This window comes from Lampetra fluviatilis, chromosome 20, assembly GCF_964198595.1.
Source record: "Lampetra fluviatilis chromosome 20, kcLamFluv1.1, whole genome shotgun sequence".
NCBI lineage: Eukaryota > Metazoa > Chordata > Hyperoartia > Petromyzontiformes > Petromyzontidae > Lampetra > Lampetra fluviatilis.
The window spans coordinates 4,898,591-4,917,902 of NC_136294.1; the positions used below are offsets into that span (position 1 = coordinate 4,898,591).

Below are 19,312 nucleotides of genomic sequence, written 5' to 3' on the forward strand. Positions count from 1 at the left end.
CAGTGGGTGTTGACGATTACAGTGGCAGCGATGGTGGCGATGACAGTGGCGCTAGTGGCGATGGCAACAATGGAGGTGGCAATGGTGGTAGTGGTGGCGGTGGTGGTAACAGTGGTGAGCGGTTGTGGAGGTGGTTATGCTGCGCGGGGCGATTTCAGTAGCAGTAGTTGCAGTCATGGCGGTAGGAATGGCAACAACGTAGGTGGCAATGGCGGTAGTGGTGGCAATGGCGGTAGTGGTGGCAATGGTGGTGCTGATTTTTGTAACGGAGGTGGTTATATGGTGCCAGTGGCGATGATGGTGGTCGTTGTGGCGGTCGCAGCGGTAGTGGGAACGATGATGGGAAAGGTGACGGTAGCGACGGCGGCGACGGTGGCGGCGTGCGCCTCTCACCTTGCTCTCGACAAGCGAGTAGCACGGCGGGCACTGCTGGCAGCCCGGGTTGGTGCGGTTGCGGTAGAAGTTCTCCCCGCACTGGTCGCACCGCACCCCGACGGCGCCGTTCCTGCACGGGCAGTGGCCGCCCTCGTCGCACTGCATGCCCTTGGCTCCGGCAAAGTCACAGTCGCACGCTGCGCCGTTCACCGGGAGGCCGCACCAACGGTGGGGGGGTGGGGGGTGGGTGGGGGGGAGATGACCGCACTCAATCAAAACCCCGACCGGCAGTGGTATCGCTTCTAGCTGAATTGCAGAGTTCGTCGACTCTCCTCGACCGTATGATGGCAGCAGCAATATGTTCAGGAGCGAGATGGCAATGTCGAGGTCTGCTGCTGGTCACGACGAGAGGGCTTCAGCAGAGAGAATTATCGTGTCGTTTTGTTATTCCCTCTTTCTCCGTTGAAGGATCGCAGACCACAGTTGGTGTACTACATGGTCCATAGTTTGAGTTGCAGGGCCAGTTTGTTGATGGTGTGCAGACATTGCTTCATGAGCTGCAGCTTGCTAGCCGGTTAGTTAAAATTCTTTAAACTTGGCTCTCTCTTGAAATAACCTGTTGGCCTCAATGGGCTCTTACCTGCTTTTCTATCCATCAAATCACCCGGTATGTGTCCAATCTCAGAATCGAAGCTGCGTTCGAGCCTGGGATAGTGCTTGGATGAGTGACAACCATGCACAACAGGTGTTATAGGCTGCAGGGCTACTTGGGAGGCAGTGCAGCAAATTGCATTGTTGTACCGATCTTTTGCTCTCCCACATACGCACCCCCCCCCCCCCCACACGTTCACCAACCTGCACGGACCAGCATGCCGAAGTATGGTCGAATAACCCCCACATCCGACGGCATAGCGGGAGAGCTCTAATCTTGCATTGGACTGACCAAAGGAGTGCGCGTACACTTCTAACGCCATCCTCCGCTTCTAAACGACGGCCAACTTCGTAGACAGAATGCAATTTGACTCTTCGTCACGGCTCGTTGCGTCATTTCCGTTGCATCAATCAAATACAGCCGCAAGCGAACATAACGACGGCGACCGAGCGAGCGAGCGTACGTGAGCAGCCCTTGACGGAGAAGCCGAAGTGGTTGGGGGCGCAGACTTCGCAGGCGCGACCCTCCACACCGGGCCGGCAATCGCACTGCCCCGTCGTGATGTCGCACTGCCCCGTCTGGGAGCCCACGGGGTGGCACTCGCACCTGCAGGCACGCGCAGATGCACGTACAGACACGGGGCGACGCACGGAGGAACGCACGGTAAGTTAACGACGGAGAAACGCACGGCAAGTTAACGACGGAGAAATGCGCACGCGAACGACAGCGTAGAGCAACGCATGCAGAGAACGCACCCGGGGGGGGGGAGGGGGGTACGCGTGTGGCAAACCACGTGGGAACGCACGGAGGAACGAACAAAATTTACCCATGCAGCAACGCATGCACTTTAGTACTCCAAGAAGCAATGCACGGAAGAGCGCATGCGGTAATGCACGGAGGTTCAAAGACAAACATCCCCCATATAGCCTCTAACAGACTGTAGGGGCGAGTGCTGTTAGCGAGCACCTATGAAGGCCGGAACGGCACACGAGGGGGTGGGTGGCCAGTACCACTCCCGACCGCCTTTGCCTTCCCAGACCCGATGTTTACACACCGCACCAGGTATTCATTTGTGGCCGAGTCGACCTAGGGGAGGCCCAGGACCGGTTCAGATATTCGTCACTGGTGTTGGCCGTGAGCGGGAATCGAACCTCGGCTCGCCGGGTTCGTAGCGCGGTGACCTAACCACCGAGCCACCGCTCCCCACCGAGGCACAGCACGGAGGTGCACACACACAGAAATGCATGCTAGACCACGCAGGAACACGCGAGAACTCGTGCAAAAATATGCACAGCAACACGCACAGAAACACAAACGAGAAACGCACGCAGGAAAGAAAGGACCCTTAACTTCACTGTACACCGTCATCACAGCGCGGCAATGCTTTCCTTCGGGATGAAAACAACGGCGATAATTATGGTCATAATCAAGCTATTTTGACGGATAACTTGTCACGACACGGAGTCGTTTACGCAAAACTAACTCTCGACAGCAACCCGACGTCCCAATGAGTTGCACTGTTGAAACAGAGGCGTTTTTACCTTTCAAATCAAAATGAACACAGTGCGGATTAAACCACAGACTGCAGACAAGTCACACATCTCGTTGCCGTTACACACTTTCAGGCTGACTTCAGAGAAAGGATCCAATCCTCTCTCCTTACTCTCACCCAGGAAATCAGCTCGTACCACATCCAAGCTGCCATCCACAGCAGTGAACATTGTTGATACTGATGATGATGACGAGGACAATGACAATGACGATGGTGACACTTAAGATGACGACGATGATGATTAATGGTAGTAATTACAATCGTGATTACATTGAGGAACGATGATGACGACATGTTGGACTACCTCGCCTGGTATGCAGGGGGTCGTGGGTTCAATCCCGACACCGACGCCTGCTGTATATTTGGAGTTTGCGTGTCTCTCCCCGTGGTCGCGTGGATTTTTCTCCGGGTACTCAGGTTTTTCCCTCCACATTTAGAACCAACATCACGCGTTTAGAGTATTTGGCTGCTCTAAGTTTCCACGTGGTGATGATAAGCCACTTCGATGGGCTATCATTTGTGGCCAGGTCGCTTATGAAAAAGAGGTACGTAGGTCAATGGGCCTTACCTGGTAAAATACAAAAAATAGTTTTAGTTTAGGGTGGGGCGTGTGGGTGGGTGGGTCGGGGGGGGGGCCTCACCGCTTGCAGCCGTTGCCGCTGGCGATGTCGTAGAAGCCAGCCTCGCACTGCCGGCAGTCGCGCTCGGCCACGTGGGGCAGGCAGTCGCACTGCCCCGTCACAGGGTTGCACGTGGTCTGCCCCTCCACCGTGCCGAGAAGGAAGCACGCGCAGGCTGCATGCACGCACGCACGCACGCACAAAGATGAAGAGACCCACACCCACCCCCTCCCCCGTGTAGCCTTGAACAGACTGCTGAGGCAAGTGCCGTTAGCGAGTGGCACCGACGGAGGCTGGCACGGCACGCGAAGGGTTGGGGGTGGCCAGCGCACAGCCTTTGTCTCCCGAGTGGCGATGTTTGCACAGCCCCACCAGGTACTCATTTGAGGCGTTGTTGACCTAGGGAAGGCCCCAGCACGGATTCAAATAATCGTCGCTGATGTTGCCCGTGAGCGGGAATTTTAAGAGTTTGTGGGTTCGAAGCGCTGTGCGCGCTAACCACTCCCTCCGCACGCACACCCAGGCGGCACATATGGATGAATATAACAGCGACAAAGACCCAGCATGTGGCCATCACCGACTGCTCGGTCGAGTGCGGTTACCTACTTACTTGGCGCGTCGGTGACAATGACAGTTTGTGGCACGCACAGCCAACGGGCACAGCTGTGTCAACTTCCAACTGTGTTTGTCTCCGGCATTAGCCTGCTCACCTCTAGCAGTGCGATCGAATTAAATATCCCATTTGACTGCCGCGCGACGAACGTTACTCTGCATATGCAGGACAGGTGCGAGGGCGCCTCCCCTCTATTGCGTGGGCCAGAAGACACGCGTGGTATCCACTTCCGTGGGCCACTCTCTGGTTAACGGCGTTAATTCCGTTGGCGGGGGCGGGCGACGAGATCGCTCCGGCACCGGCCACGCGAAGTAGAGAGAGAGAGAGGCGGGGGGAGGCGTGGACTCACGCTTGCACTTGTCGGGCAGCGGCAAGCGGGCGTCGCCGTAGAATCCGTCGAGGCAGCGGTCGCAGTAGAAGCCGCCCGTGTTGTAGATGCACTTGAGGCACTCGCCGGTGCGCCGGTCGCAGTTCCCCACCGCGTTGGGGTCGATGTTCTCCGTGCACTCGCACTTGCGGCACGGCCGCGAAGGCCCCTCCTGGCCCGTGGGGTCGCCGAAATAGCCGTCGTCGCACAGCTCGCAGCGCTTGCCTGCACCCGGGGGCGGTGCCGACACGAGTCGAGATTTGGTCATTAAAAAAAATAAAAATCTTTGCTCGGGGTGCTTTCCCTCGTCTCGATTTTACACCTTTTTTTTCTCTCCACACCCCCCACCCCGCCCCACAAAATAAACGTCGAAGTGAGATGCACGAATCACGAGCCCGTGCATCGTAAACACTGCGCTCAATTTCTCATGCGCACCATTCGATGCGTGTATCACGAGTGTACGAATCAATTTTAATCAATGACCCAGCGTATTGTTACACGCCTAGAGATAAGCCCCCTGCTGCTTCTTCTTTCGTACGGCCGCTGATGTCGATGCAGAGCGACAACGAAACAATCAGGTCGTCGTCGTGCCAGATAAGCCTCTGCTAAATTCAATTAAGCGATGGATGTCCCAGACACAGAGGGTGTGAGAGTGACAACAGAGTGTATGTGTGTACGTGTGTATGTGTGTGTGTACGTGTGTATGTATGTGTGTACGTGTGTATGTGTGTGTGTACGTGTGTATGTGTGTGTGTACGTGTGTATGTGTGTGTGTACGTGTGTACGTGTGTGTGTACGTGTGTACGTGTGTGTGTACGTGTGTACGTGTGTACGTGTGTATGTACGTGTGTATGTACGTGTGTACGTGTGTATGTCTGTGTGTACGTTGAAGTTCTTTCGCACCGTACGCAGCCAACCGTGCTAATCGGGAGGTGCGATCAGCATGCAGCAGAAAGCAGATCACTTCATTACTCATTAACAGTCGCTTACATTCTGAGCTTTTCTAAGACCCGCTTTGGGAACGACGCTGTGCTGCACGGTTGCCTAGAGGGGGTATGGGGGGGTTCCATAAACAGCCGCAGTACGACCCGAGAAGCAGGATGGAGCGGGCGGCGGCAGAGTGTCACACCACGTGGTTCAAAAAATAAGAATTAAGCTTTACCCTCTCTGGCAATAAACCAGGAGCTGTTAAGATGTTCCAACGCCATTGACCACCCGTACTTGTGGCAAAACATAGCAAACGAACGTGCCCTGATAATGTATGCAATGTCTTTGAAACCGACTGGCCTGTACCAGAGACAGCTTTCATCATGGACACGGAGCAACCAACGATGGGGAGCGGTGGGGGGGGGGGGGAGTAGGGGGAGAGAGGGGGGGGGATCCTCCCCACGCGCGCTCACCGGTGGTGCCCTCAGGGCAGCTGGTGCACACCACCTCCCCCGCGCGCGGCTCGATGGCGCAGGAGCTGCCCGAGGGGCAGGGGCAGACGGCGCAGTCGTCGTCGCTGCCCTGCGTGGCATCGCCGTAGAAGCCGTCCCGGCACCGCTCGCAGCTGCGCCCCGCCGTGTTGTGCTCGCAGCGGCACTCGCCTGCGCCGTGCGCCGCGGTTCACGAGCGTTAGCGTTCCGTTCGGCGGGGTTGGGTGGCGGTGACCTAAACTAAGGTAAGGCCCACTGAGCAATGAGGCTCTTTTTCAGAAGTGACCTGGCCACAAATGATAGCTCAACCAAGTGGCTTACAATGTGGAAATGTATAGCAGCCAAACACTCTAAAGTGGAGGGAAAACCAGAGGACCCGGTAGAAAAATCCAAGCGACCACAAGGAGAACATGCAAACTCCAAATATGCAGGCGTCAAGGTCGAGATCGAACCCACGGCTTACTGCATACCAGGCAAGGCAGAAAACATCTCACCATCGCAAGATGTTATCCTCTCTCTCGGTGGGCCCCCGAGTACATTGGTGGGGTAAAGGCCACATCTGCACGGCTGAAACCAATTTGTCCGCTGGAATGATTGTTGTTAATTTTATTGGCTGTACTAAGGATGATAGAGTCGATCCCCAAAGAAGAATTTTATATGTGACCTTCCAATTGATAGCATTTATGGACACGTACAGCGTGGTCGGTAGCATGCGGCCAGGCAGAGCCGTGCACCTGTTTGGCAAAATTACGTCAAAGAACGGAGTGAGGAGGCGTGGAGACAGATCAGTTGGGTGAAGAAGAAGAGCAGATAAACCAGAACTTGAGAAAGCAGACATGTCCCAAGTCAAAGGATTGTGTGAACTGCCAGCAAAGACCGGGGGGGTCACGTCGCGATTACCGGTCTCCGGGTGGCAGGTCGCACTGTGGCTGTGGCAGGCACACGGCACGCAGCTGCTGAAGGGCCCCTTGCCGGGCTCCTCCCGGGTGAACCCGGGCGCGCACGACTCGCAGAACTGGCCCTGGTACCCAGGCGGGCACGAGCAGTGCTCCACCCACGGCGCAGGGGGCCCAGGCCCCCGCCGTGCGCTCGTCAGCGAAATGCCCTGCAGGTGGCCCGCGTCTGCGCGCCACGCGGACAGGAGAAACGGACAGCACAAGGGGGACGGTTTTTTTTCCTTTCGTTTCTTTTAATCTCCTCCAAACCCACGATGCTCACATGTGCGTGGAAGAATAACGACGTCCACGGGCCAGTTCTTCGCCTGGGAAAATGCTCACCGAGTCTCAAGATACATTTATTTTTCAGGAGAGGGTCCTGCATTGGCGTCGTTTTGTATGTAGACAAAAGACGGAAAAATAATATGTACAGTAGACAACCAAAAAAACTTACTTGCTCTACGACACCACCTTGTTGCACAACGGGCGGTTTCCTAACGTACACCGTAGCTCTAATCCAGGGCTAAATTACTCGCAAAAACAACTGAAGTAGGCATGTCACTCATAGCCACTGCCAAAGCGATATGTATACTGGATGTGGTGTGCCGGGACCAGAAATATGATTTTTGGGTCTCTGACACAGACCCGGCTGGAATGAGGGGCCCCCGCCCATATCAGTGTGTGAATTACCATCCCTGCTACCCAATTCATAGAATTTTGGGCACGGCCCACCAAATACAAATATCACCTTAGAGAGACAGTAAACCCCTCTCTATCTGCGAGGGTTTACGTTCTTGAAAATGTTCACGAATGCAGAATTTCCCGAAAGAACAACAGACACGGGGAATGCGGCGGAGGAATTAATGTTTTTATTTTCACGTCAGGACTCACTCTGGGCGTTGTAGGTGCCACGAATTTTGACGGACGTGAGGTTAGACAGGAGGCGCTGGAACTCGGTGGTGGTCAGCTGTGGACGCCATGGGTACTCGGCAACTTCGTGCAGCCTGAAAACACACAATATAAACACCACACACACACACCAAGAGAACACCACAACACAGAGATCCCATTTGATGATATGAAGTCACTCCTGTGACTTCTTCCTCGCCCCCCCCTCACGTTGCTACGATCCTACGGAGATTTCCGCTTGCATTTGCCCCTCCTCTCTGCCGTGGGCGGGGCTTAAATCCTCGCCGAATAGAATTTCTAGACCGCCGGTAGAATGGAGCTCGTAGCGCGTGACTGGTGTGCACGGCCCATAGCGAGAGGTACACACTGGATGTGGGGTGTGCCATGCTCGCCGAAATTTTCTGGACAGATCTATCTAAAATTGAGCCCAGCCTTGCATCTCCCCCAGGATTGACGGGTCACACGCTGTCAAACAGAGATACAACCCCACAGCGTCGGGTGGGCTGAAAGGGGCTGAAAGGGGCTGAAAGGGGCTCAGCCCCCCCCCCACCCCGCCATCTAAATTATTTTGAATTAAAATGTAAAATGTTGGTACAAAACATACACCGGAGCCAAAAGCTGTAGCAGAATACATGACAAAGGCAGATCTTATCATCACTCCTACCGCGTATGGTTTAACATTTGCCTTAAGTTAATTCGACGTTGAATGTGGCAACATTCCCCGCCCACCACCACACCTCCTTTAAACCGAGGTCACGACGAGGCAGGGCTGTAGGTGCTGCGATGCGGCGGCAGAGGGACTCACAGGAAGTGGTAGGTCTGGACTTCTTCCGTGGGGTAGGAGTTCCCCTGCGCGATGAGCGGAACCGACACGCGCAGCTCCGCACCCTCGAGCACCAGGTCCTCGGCCGAGAGGCGCACGTCGCGGTTGTCCACGCGGAACTTGAACGTCAGGTTCTGGCCGTAGCTCAGGAGCTGGTTCCCCAGGAATTTGTCTGCAGAACAAAATCGGATAATGATCATGATGGTGATAGCGAAAATTCCGACAGCGTCGTCACTTTGGCAGCCATCAATTACTACAGGGATGCTAAACAAGAAACGAAAACATTGAACATCGTTGGGGCCAATGAGAAATTAAGTTGGTGTCACTTGTGGCTATTGACGAGGTGACTTTTGAGCACGGTTTTGAACCACGGGCAGTGACTCGACGGCTCGGACGCGCGGTGCCAAGGACTGTTCCAGGCACAGGAGGCCGGCGATGTCAAAGTTGCGGTCGCAAAACATTCATTTGATGGGAACACGCAGCTCACCGGATCGATGTCAGGGTGTTGTGCAACATTAATCAGTTCACTGTGCTAGTGCATCGGTTGCCTGCCACCGATTCGAACTGCCCCTGGGAAATAACGAAGGCCTGCTTTGACGGCTAGTGACAGCCACGTGTATCGAATTGTCAAGCTGTATTCTTAGGTTTTTTCGGTAAAGTCACGTAGGTAAAACATCAAAATTAATGAAAATAAAATAAAATAAAACAAAAATCACGACGTTTCGGAGGCAACACAAGTCTCCGTCATCAGGTGGGACCGTCACAGCCAGATTACGGAGACTTGTGTTGCCTCCGAAACGTCGTGATTTTTGTTTTATTTTATTTTATTTTCATTAATTTTGATGTTTTACCTACGTGACTTTACCGAAAAAACCTAAGAATATGATTCCTTGCAGTCACGAAAGCTTCAAATCTAGAATTGTCAAGCTGTATTTTGACACAAATAAAACCAGCCACTGTGGCGACATTGACGTCGTCTTGCAACTGCAGGCCGGGTTGCACAGTAGCAACAACCCCCCTTCCTAGATGTTGTTCTTGAGTTGAAAGCGGAATGACAGACGGACGGACATCTTTTAACACATCAATAGTAGCATGATTTGAAAAGTATCACAATTTGGCCATTCATCAATAGTTTTTAGCTTTTTTGTTTCGTTGCTTTTTGCGTTTAATTTTGTTGTCCCCCCCCCGCACCTCCGATTAGCACGATTGGCAACTTATAGTGTGAAAGAAGTTCAACATACAAATACATACGTAGTTGTCTCTGTAGCGAGCAATCACAACCAAACAATGGTTCAATTAAACCCAGCTCTGCTAATCCGGTCACGTCCTCTCAAAAAACAAACCTGCCAATTGGAAAGGCAGATTTTTTTGCATATTTTTGGTCTACTTCTGCTCATCCTTCTACTGCCGTTGGTTCTTGAGTCATAACGCAGTGTGGCAAAAAACACATTTCCATAAAATCGCTAAGTCATCTAACGGACAAAGCTTTCGGTTGCTTTCGGTTCCTTTCGGCGGGGGAGGGGCACAGATGCACGAACGCACCGGCCGCCAGGAAGTAGATGGGATAGAAATCCTCCGAGGAGACGGAGAGCTCTCCCGCGGCGGAGTTCCACGTCAGCTGGAAGGCGTTGCCGTCGCGCTCCTCCGCGAGCCACCCGTCCTGACCTGGGCGGTAACAGAGGGCGACCAACCGACCGACGATGACGTCAATAAAACACAAACGAAAGAACTGAATTCCCTTTTTTTTTCAACAAAGCGCTATCCCCGTCACAGTGCGTTGCGTAGATTGCTCGAACCGACGACGCCGTTTGCACGAGACGATCCCAACGCAGCCGAGTCAGCCGATGGGGAGGGAGGGAGTGGGGGTGAGGGATGGGGGAGGTGAGGGCCTACAGCCCCACGAATTACATTTTTAAGAGGAAACAATCTCGTTCCTCTAAGGTGTGACATCAACAGGAGGGGGGGTTGGTAGAAAGCTTAGTAGCGCGTGCTTTTAGACAGTCGACACTGTTGAGATACAGTCGAGAGATGGTTATTGTTACTGAACGGGAAGGTGTTTGTTGTTGCTTCCAAAGTTGTTTAATTAAGACTAATTCACGGTTTCGTTACATATCATCAGGAGACGATCCCGAGTGTAATGACTTTAAAACTACTTCACGAGTAAGACACCGAGGAACAAAGTAAAATAATCAGAGGCAATAACAGAGGCAATAGTGGTAAAATCAGCTGGTTAATAAAATGTGTGATTTTAATAAAAAGTTATATTTATTGAGGAATAAATTGCCTTTAAACGATGAACACAACTCATTAAGTAATCAATGACTGTAAGGCATGACAGCTTCTTCGGTCATTATTTTTCTAAAATAATAAATTTCCTAAGATAATCATTATTTTCCTAACATAATGACATTGAGATACTCTAGAAATCAGTTACAGACTTGTACACCAGAAGACCTCTGCAGATGATCACTGATGCAATTATATATTTTATTAACGGCACAATAAAAAAATGAATTGACTGACATGTCACACCACCATATTTAGCATTACCAATTGGTAACGATGACCCCCCTATTATCATCATCCCTTTGCCAAGCCACTGCTTCACCATACTGGTCAATGCGGGTTAAAATAAAAGGGTGGCCTCTGGACTGGTACAGATATCACTTGCCACCGATGGTAGGCATGACTGCAAATCAAAATCAGGCTACCAGGTCGAGAATGCACATTGCGCTGACCACCGCACCACCTCTCTCCCCAAGGCTCTATTAAGAGGCCTCAAGTTATGCCGATGCAACTTCCGACATCTCGTTACCTCCTGCAATAAAAAGGTAAAAGGTGCAGCCCTGACATTTCTTGTTTACGCCTAGGCCTCGGCAAGGTAAGGTAATTGTACCCTTTTTACCGGGTAAAAGGGTAAAGGTAAAGGGTAAAGGTGTCGACATGCCAAGGGGTAAGGGTAAAGGGTAGGGTCAAAGGTAGGCTCGTTGCTTTTTACCTTTTACCTTACCTGCGAAAGGGTAAAAGGTAGGGTAGAGTGATTGTATTGTGGTAAGGTAAAAGGTAGGGTAAAGGTAGGCTCGTTGTTTTTACCTTTTACCTTTTACCTTACCTGCCGAAGGGTAAAAGGTAGGGTAGAGTGATTGTATTGTGGTAAGGTAAAAGGTAGGGTAAAGGTAGGCTCGTTGTTTTTACACTTTTACCTTACCTTGCCGAGGCCTATTTACGCCACTTGCTGGCAGAATGGCATCCATTAGAGAGCTCCAGAGGGCCCCCCTCACTCGAGGGAATGTTGGCCAACTCTTTGCAAACTGAGCAGATGTCTTAAAATGTACCCACACTTTACCCCACCACGGACAATCTGCCGATGGTGATGTATCCAATTTACGCTACAATGTGGGCAGAGGCGAGGAAATTTGAGAAACCTGCTCCGCTGTTTCAACTGTCGCGTGGGGAGACCCAGGGTGCCGACACCCGTTTTCACCACGGTGGCATCGAATCCCTCCCCCTCCCCCACATCAGCCATGAAAGTCGTGGCACGAGGCTGAGTGTGCTCACCGGCGCGGAAGTCGGAGGAGATGGTGTGGACGGAGTGATCCTGGGCGCTGGAGCACACCGACGAGTGTCCGTAGCAGAAGCACGCCGTGCAGCCCTTGCGGTTCAGCGCGTCGAGGTTAAAGAAGCCAGGCTTGCAGCTGGGAAGGCAGGGGACAAGCGTGCCGGAAAGGCTCGCGTTAAAAATCGCAGCTCGCCAACGGTGACATTGGTAAGCATCTCGTTCAACTGCGGTGTAAAGTTAACGTCAATATTTATTTGACGTTTCGTTCATTTATTAATTGTTGTAGTTGTATTCTTGGGTCTTTAGGTAAAGTCACGTAGATAGGTTTGTTATTTTCTTTGAACCTATTGATGTGACTTTACCGAAAGACCCAAGAATATGAATTCCTGCAGTCACGAAAGCTTTAAGTCAATGTTGTAGATGTTTTAACTCTGGCTTTTGACACTCTTGCAACCAAGACTCATCAACTAATCCCTTGAGTGGTCAAATCAATGGATTTCGGAGGACGTTTGCCATCTCATCCAATTCATTGCGACAGTTTTACTCGACATTGGCAACCAGGAAAAGGCAGGAATCGAATCAAACGGGGAGCGAGGACCTTTGCCCACCAGTGAGAAGTTACAGGCCGATGACAACAACAACAACAGACGGCGGAACAACGACGTTCGTCTGCAGCCGACACCAGCCCAGCAACTGGTGCCGCCCGGAGGAGGCCGGGGGGACAGGCGTTGAGCGCGTGCGAGTGGCAGAGGTCGCAACCGGGTACCCGATACCCGTACCCTACCCGATACCCGGCTACCCGTATTTGCGAGCCTGGTGCGGCCGGGTACGGGTACGGGTAGGCCGTGAGTCACTGGTGAGTAACCGTTTGTCACTCATTTCGGGTAGGGTACGGGTACCTGGCTGGGTACGGGTACGGGTACCCATTTGCGACCCTGGTGCGGCCGGGTACGGGTACGGGTAAGGAATCAAAACCCGTTTGCGACCTCTGGCGAGTGGTGGGTTTGCGCCCCTGCCACCGCGCGCCGTCACCTGTCGCAGTTGTAGCCTTCCACGTTGTCCTTGCACACGCAGCGCCCGGTGTCGGGCTGGCATTCCTCCAAGGTGCCCGCCGGGTTGCACGTGCATAGCCTGCATTGCGCGCACAAACAGCGAGCGAGCGTTCTCCCGAGAGTCCGCCGAGACGCGTCTGGTATAGGCGTACGCGTTGGGATCACGGTTGTGACCCCCCTGAATATCCTTCGGTTAGGCCATAATTTCACAGTTACGGATAATTTAACCCAACTACAAAAAGACATATAAAAAAAAGAAGGACCACCCGAATTGGTATGGGATAGTATGGCCACATCATTACCGGCTTTAGTCAGGGACAGTCCTGGTTTTCAGAAAGGCCGGGTGTCCCCTGCATGAAGCGTTTGCCAAATGTCCGATATTTCTTTCCCCAGCTGACAACAAAAACAGGTGGGGGTGTCCTCTATCACAACTCCGTTTTCTTACATTCGGAAGTTGTCCCACCCCCCCCCCCCCCCGTGGCGTAGCATGGCTTGCATTGGCCCTGGTGCAATAAATGAAATAGCCCCCCCCCACCGCTGTCTCATTTACCACCCCTCCCCCCCCGTCTTCGTAGCCCAGCGCCTGCGCCCTGGTGCAACAGCAGCACCACCTGCACGCTCAACAGCCACGCGCCACTGGTCCCCCCCCAACCCCCACGAGCAAACCGTGTCCTCCGTGTTCACCGCGTCTCACCTGCATCCGGCCTCGTCCATGGAGTGGAAGCCCGGCAAGCACTGGTCGCACCGCTCGCCCATCACGCCCTGCTTGCAGCTGCAGCGGCCCTGCTGGTCGCACTGACGGCTGTACGAGCCTGCGGCGGCAGTGACGGCGACGTGTACATTAAATGGAATCCGCCCTTCTCGCGGCTGGTGCGTCCACTACCTTCGCGAGTGGAAATTAAAATAGAGGACCCGGTGTGCGATTGTGGAAACGCCGACCAGGCCGTCGACAACGTAGGAGTGAATCGCCGTGAAACTCTAAATATTCTACGGGAGGCACTGAGGCAATCAAGCACACGTGCACCTATTAAATCATCTGGACAGACTTGTAATTCACAATTCATTGATTCTCAAAACCAAATTTCAGCATGGTTCTGCAGTGGTATGTTTGGCCAATTCCATTCACGAGCATTTGGGTTCACATTGGGATGATTTTCAGCCCTGCTTAACGTCCGACACCAAACAAAATTGGGCACAAATTCAACATAACGTGATTACTTTGGTCAACATTGAATTAGCAGCACCCCATTGCCTCCACCGTTACTATTGCCACGACGAAGGATGTTTCGCTTTGCGGATGCCAACGATGATGATGCCCACGACGCCGATGGACCACCGCCTCCGTTCGCCGCCTTACCCACGGGGTTGCAGTTGCAGGGGAGGCAGTGCTCGCTGGCGCTCCTCCGGTAGAAGTTCTCGAGGCATCGCTCGCAGTTCTTGCCGTCCGTGTTGTCCCTGCAGTTGGTGCAGTGTCCGCCGTGGCCCGTGGCGCGGTACAGCTCGGGGTCGAAGTAGCACTCGTCCGCACGGCCATTACAGTCGCACACTGCACGGGAGGAAGCATGAGCACTCGTCGTGAGAAGACGACACACATACGTGGATAATAATAACGATCATCATCATGATAAACATAATAATACACAAAATCTACTGTGCGGATATTTCACGAATCGGACGCATTGTTCGATCGAAAGCGCTGACGCGCAGTGCCAGGGCTCAAAGTTCCTCGTGTGTCAGCCTGACCAGGCGAGAGCCTGGACAGGTGAGAGATTTGAACTGCCGCTTGAAGGTGGACGGCGCTTTGATGCTGCGAATGTGCGGCGGGAGAGAGCTGCAGGGATGCTGCCACGGTGTAACGGTTAACGCACTCGATTTGTAATCTAGAGGTCACCAGACTTCATCTCGCGGAGTGGGCAGTCGAAGCAAAAATGGGAACATTTGTTCATAAATGCCCGCTAGTCTCTGAACGCTGCACTCCCAGCGCCCTGATCCCCAACACAGAGAGAGCTCGTGCGGCAGAGCGCAGCCTGCTGAGAGAAATACTGCGAGCACAAATGGGCTCCCGGAAACAAGGCTCGTGGAAATGAGGGATTATGGGACTTTATGGAATACAAGAGGTGCGGGAACAATACCGATCGGTCACGCCGCGCAGCGACAACGCCAAAGCTTAAAATTACTTCCCGCCACATCGAGTCTTTATGGTCTCTGCTGAGCGAATGTAATAGAAAAAATAAAATATACAAAAAGCGTTTATGCATGTAGGGTACCTCCTCACTCCAGGAATGCTTCCGAGTGCCCCGGTCAGCCAAACCAAACCTGTTATTTACCACGGTCCCCGACGCCGCTCAACTCCGCGGCACATTAACGACAAGTTTCAACTTAGATCTCTCTGCGGGCCGGGCCTCCGCACAGCGGCCTAACACTGCGTCGCCTCGGCGAGGCAAAAAACGCGGACCCTTTACCTCGCCGCATTCCTCCCTCCCAGCAGATAATGCCGTCGCCCCGGCAGCGGAATGCCGAGCCGAACGCGAACGCAACGAGGGCCGCGCTCAGGATCCACCCGCGTGGGCTCATGGCGGTCGCAGGGTGGCCCCACGCTAAACCGCCCGCGTACGTGTATCGAAGGCCCGCCCGCGTACGCGTATCGGAGACTCGCGGGAGGGGAGGGGGTGGGGGAGGTGACCCCCGAGTGCGTTGGCCGCCGGTCAACGGGAGGCAGCCGTGTGTGGCGCAAGCCGGTGCCTGGGAAACGCGTCGAGGTGAGCATGACCGCGCGGGATGAGGGCTTCGCGGTTCCATCCTTTATTTATTTGCCCATTAAAATAGAGCAGGAGGCCGACGGCGCCACGAACCGTCCCGTACCCAAAAAAACAATTTGTTTTTGCTTGTTTATGTTTTATGGCTTGACCCCATAATACTGACAACAAAGAGGCAGATCTTTCAAACTCTCCCCGTTAAAACTACTTAGAGGGTGCTAAATGCCGACCATGAGGCAATGAATGTTCAATAATTAAACCAGAAAAAAAGGATAAAATTTTTAAGATGTGTGTGTATGTGTATATGCGTGTGTATGTGTGGGTGCGTGTGTGTGTGCACAGAGCAAAACGCCCGTGACATCTGTTGCAATAGCTGGAGGGGGGTAGAGATGTCTCAAAACAAACGTCCCAAAAATGTCTAAAATAAATAAAATAACAATGGCGACCGCTCCAGGCGAAGATGTTGCTGATACGCGAGGCAGGGGGCCAAGGTCTCCAGAAGAAACGCGCGCTTGTCGTCTCAGCCGCAGCCGCTATCGTCGTCACGGTCATCGTCGTCATCGTCACGGGTATATCGCCTACGTCGCGGTCATCATCGTCGTCGTCGTCATCATCGCCATCGCCACCGTCACTGTCGTCACTGTCGTCACAGCCGTCACCGCCATCGTCACCGTCATCGTCACCGCCATCGTCACCGTCGCCATCGTCGTCGTCACCATCATCGTCACAGTCACCGTCGTTACCGTCATTACCGTCGTTACCGTCGCCATCGTCGTCGTCACCATCCTGGTCATCACTGCCGTCACAGTCGTCGCCACCGTCGTTACCGTCGTCGTCACCGTCGTCGTCACCATCACCATCTTCGTCGTTACCATCCTCATCATCACTGCCGTCATCGTCGTCATCACCGTCGTCACTATCATCACCATCGTCGTCGTCACCATCATCGTCATCACTGCCATCACCGTCGTCGCCACAGCCATTGTGAGTGGCAACGCCGACATCGTGCGGCAAGACGCGGCCCACCACCGCTCAGGGGTCCCTTTGCTATGACGCAATTTGAACTTGTATAGCTCATCTAGTTTGTTGTCCTTCCCCGCACCTCCGATTAGCACGAATGGCTACGTATGGTGCGAAAGAAGTTCAACATATACGCATACACTCACCACAGTCTGGCAGCAGCAAATTGCACAGCAACAAGTTACGGTGTCCCACGAAGCCCATATCCTTGGCCTGCTAAGTGTACTCAATAATTTTCAAACTCGCTACTTTATTTTACTTTGCACAAGAGCGCAGAAGTGTGGTTACCACATCTACGCCTCTATATAAGGAACGAAACAGGTGGACTTCTCCACAAATCTGGCTGTCGCCTGATGAAGCTAGTTGCAATTAATGGCGAAACGTCGTACTCAGATTGTAAATGTTGTGGCTTGGCTCTCCAACACACCGGTGTGCTGTACTAGTAGACTACACTATACACTACACTATACACTACACACTAGTGCTGTACTAGTGACGAATTGGCACGTTCTGTTAACGTGACGACCCTTACTAGTTGGCTGTGTCGGGTGGTGGCGAGTTTTAATGACACATCTATATATTTACGCGATATAACCCAAAAGACCTCTATTATGGATTATTTTACTGTGCTATTAGCTCTTTTTCAAAAGCAACCTGGCCACAAATGATAGCTCAACAAAGTGGTTCATCACGTGGAAATTATGTATTTTATTTGCAGTCATCGGTTTGTGTTGTTTGTTGTTGTAGCTTTCCTGAACCGCCCTTAGTTGGCATATGTGAAGAAAAGCTTCATATAGCTCATGGGATTTCTCCAGTATAAATAAAGATTCTGCAGCTCTCCTCGCTAAAACGCATCTAAAAGCTAAACGCATCTTCCTGATCACGCGATTATCGGTTTTAAAAAATCTGATTCCTTGGCCCCAAAATAATCTACATTCGGTTGTTTTATATCAATTACTTGGCATGCCAAATAACGGCGATGCTAAAAAAAAAAAAATGTTTTTCAACTAATGTTGAAAGCATTTAGATTTCTGTAACGCGTGGGGGGTGGGTGGCGGGGCCAACTACGCTCGTAAAAGTGATCGAATTTGAACCAACTTGTACAGTTAGTATTGCTATTCGGTACTTATCCGACTAAATAGTGGCCAGATTAATATAAGGGTTGTGCAAAGACAGGGAGACCCCAAACAAAAACAAAAAGGATTATTTGCAAATATGGAAATGTCGGCTCACAGCCTTTCACAATCTCGAGCAGCTCACCTTACGGCTGAGCCACCTGACTGGACTGAGATAATAAGCCAGCGACTTAAGGCGTGTGGGGGTTTTTTGGTCATTGGTGGCCTGGGTTGAGACCATCTAACCCGTTACACATTTGAGGACGTGGGTTCATCACGGATGGCTCAAACCCAAATTCAAACCCAAAAACTCAGCAGTGCCTGAAAGTCAGTCTTCCGATCCCTGAGCCACGCACCCAACACCGAAACATCAACGTATTATTTCTCATCAGTCAAGTCTAGAACACACACGCATGTACGTAGCCAGTGCCGAGGGGAAAACGACAAATGACGAGTATTCTAGACGGCCACATAAAAAGCACAATCTGAAAGTGCGCGATGCAGTGCCCACAAAACCACCAAATAGTTTGCTCTTTTGCGTAAGCCTTCCAGGGCATCGTGACCCTTTAGAAATCCGTTCCCAGAAGGTGTGGCCGGGGCGGCTGCGGCTGCGTGCGGCAGCTGGGTGGGTTGCGGGGGTAGGTAAGAGGGAGGGCGTCCCACTCACGCGTGCACTCGTTGGCGCTCTCCGAGGTGGCACGGTGCCACGGGCGGTCGTTGTAGAGCGGCAGGCACTTCTCACAGTCGGCGCCCATCGTGTTGTGCCGGCACTTGCAGGCCAGCGCTCCCTGCTCGTTCTTCACGCACTCGCTGGCGTGCCCGTTGCATTTGCACCTGCCGGGCGCGGGCGGGCACGTGGTTTACTTTGCGAGCGGCAATAATAATTGAGACGGATTACCAAACAGAACGCTCGTTTTGTAATTCGTATGTCACATTTAACAAACAAAAAAACTCGCCGAAACAACAAAGATAATTGACAACAGAAGGTTTAAGCACTGGGCATTGGCGGTGGCTAAACAATAAATGGAAGCAACTGAACATGCAAAGAGGAGCCCCCATAACTACGACAGCCCTGGGTCCCTCGTCAAACTGCGCTTGGCTGTTTAGATACGACACGATGTCCAAAGAGCTGTAGAGCTCTCTTTCAGAAGTGACCTGGCCATCACAAATGAAAGTTCAACCAAGTGGCTCATCATGTGGAAATGTATATCAGCCAAATACTCTGAATGCATGTCGATTCTAAATGTGGAGGGACCCACTAACCGCCCTCCCTATGACCCATCCCTATTCACCATATCACTTTTAATTACCCTAATTGTACCACTCATAACACTTGCCAAGCGCCTTGGATAAAAGCGCTATATAAATATACGATAAGAAAGATTGAAAACCGGAGGACCCGGAGAAAAATCCACACGACCACCAGGGAGAGGCACACGCAAACTACAAATATACAGCAGGCGTCAGGGATCGAACCCACGAGACCTCCTGCATACCAGGCGAGGTAGTTAACATTTCGCCACCGTGACGGGGCAAAAGCCACCTC

The 19,312-nt window shown here is 52.5% G+C and overlaps 1 protein-coding gene across 2 annotated transcripts in view; it reads right to left on the reverse strand.

Annotated features, from left to right (window-relative positions):
• The window catches only part of LAMC1 (laminin subunit gamma 1), a 111,286-nt gene that overhangs the window by 14,916 nt on the left and 77,058 nt on the right, over positions 1–19,312 (reverse strand). Inside the window, exons 4-17 of one of the 2 annotated variants that reach the window (XM_078865422.1) lie at positions 18,434–18,600; positions 14,233–14,421; positions 13,570–13,687; positions 12,856–12,954; positions 11,823–11,959; positions 9,807–9,929; positions 8,247–8,436; positions 7,424–7,536; positions 6,498–6,719; positions 5,580–5,768; positions 4,162–4,404; positions 3,221–3,374; positions 1,491–1,633; positions 394–572 (exon numbers count right to left, since the gene is read on the reverse strand). In XM_078865422.1, coding sequence (XP_078721548.1) covers positions 394–572; positions 1,491–1,633; positions 3,221–3,374; positions 4,162–4,404; positions 5,580–5,768; positions 6,498–6,719; positions 7,424–7,536; positions 8,247–8,436; positions 9,807–9,929; positions 11,823–11,959; positions 12,856–12,954; positions 13,570–13,687; positions 14,233–14,421; positions 18,434–18,600 — 2,266 coding nt within the window. Of the gene's footprint in view, positions 1–393; positions 573–1,490; positions 1,634–3,220; positions 3,375–4,161; positions 4,405–5,579; positions 5,769–6,497; positions 6,720–7,423; positions 7,537–8,246; positions 8,437–9,806; positions 9,930–11,822; positions 11,960–12,855; positions 12,955–13,569; positions 13,688–14,232; positions 14,422–15,337; positions 15,508–18,433; positions 18,601–19,312 lie in introns of those variants that run through there. The other variant, XM_078865423.1, reaches the window with a different exon arrangement.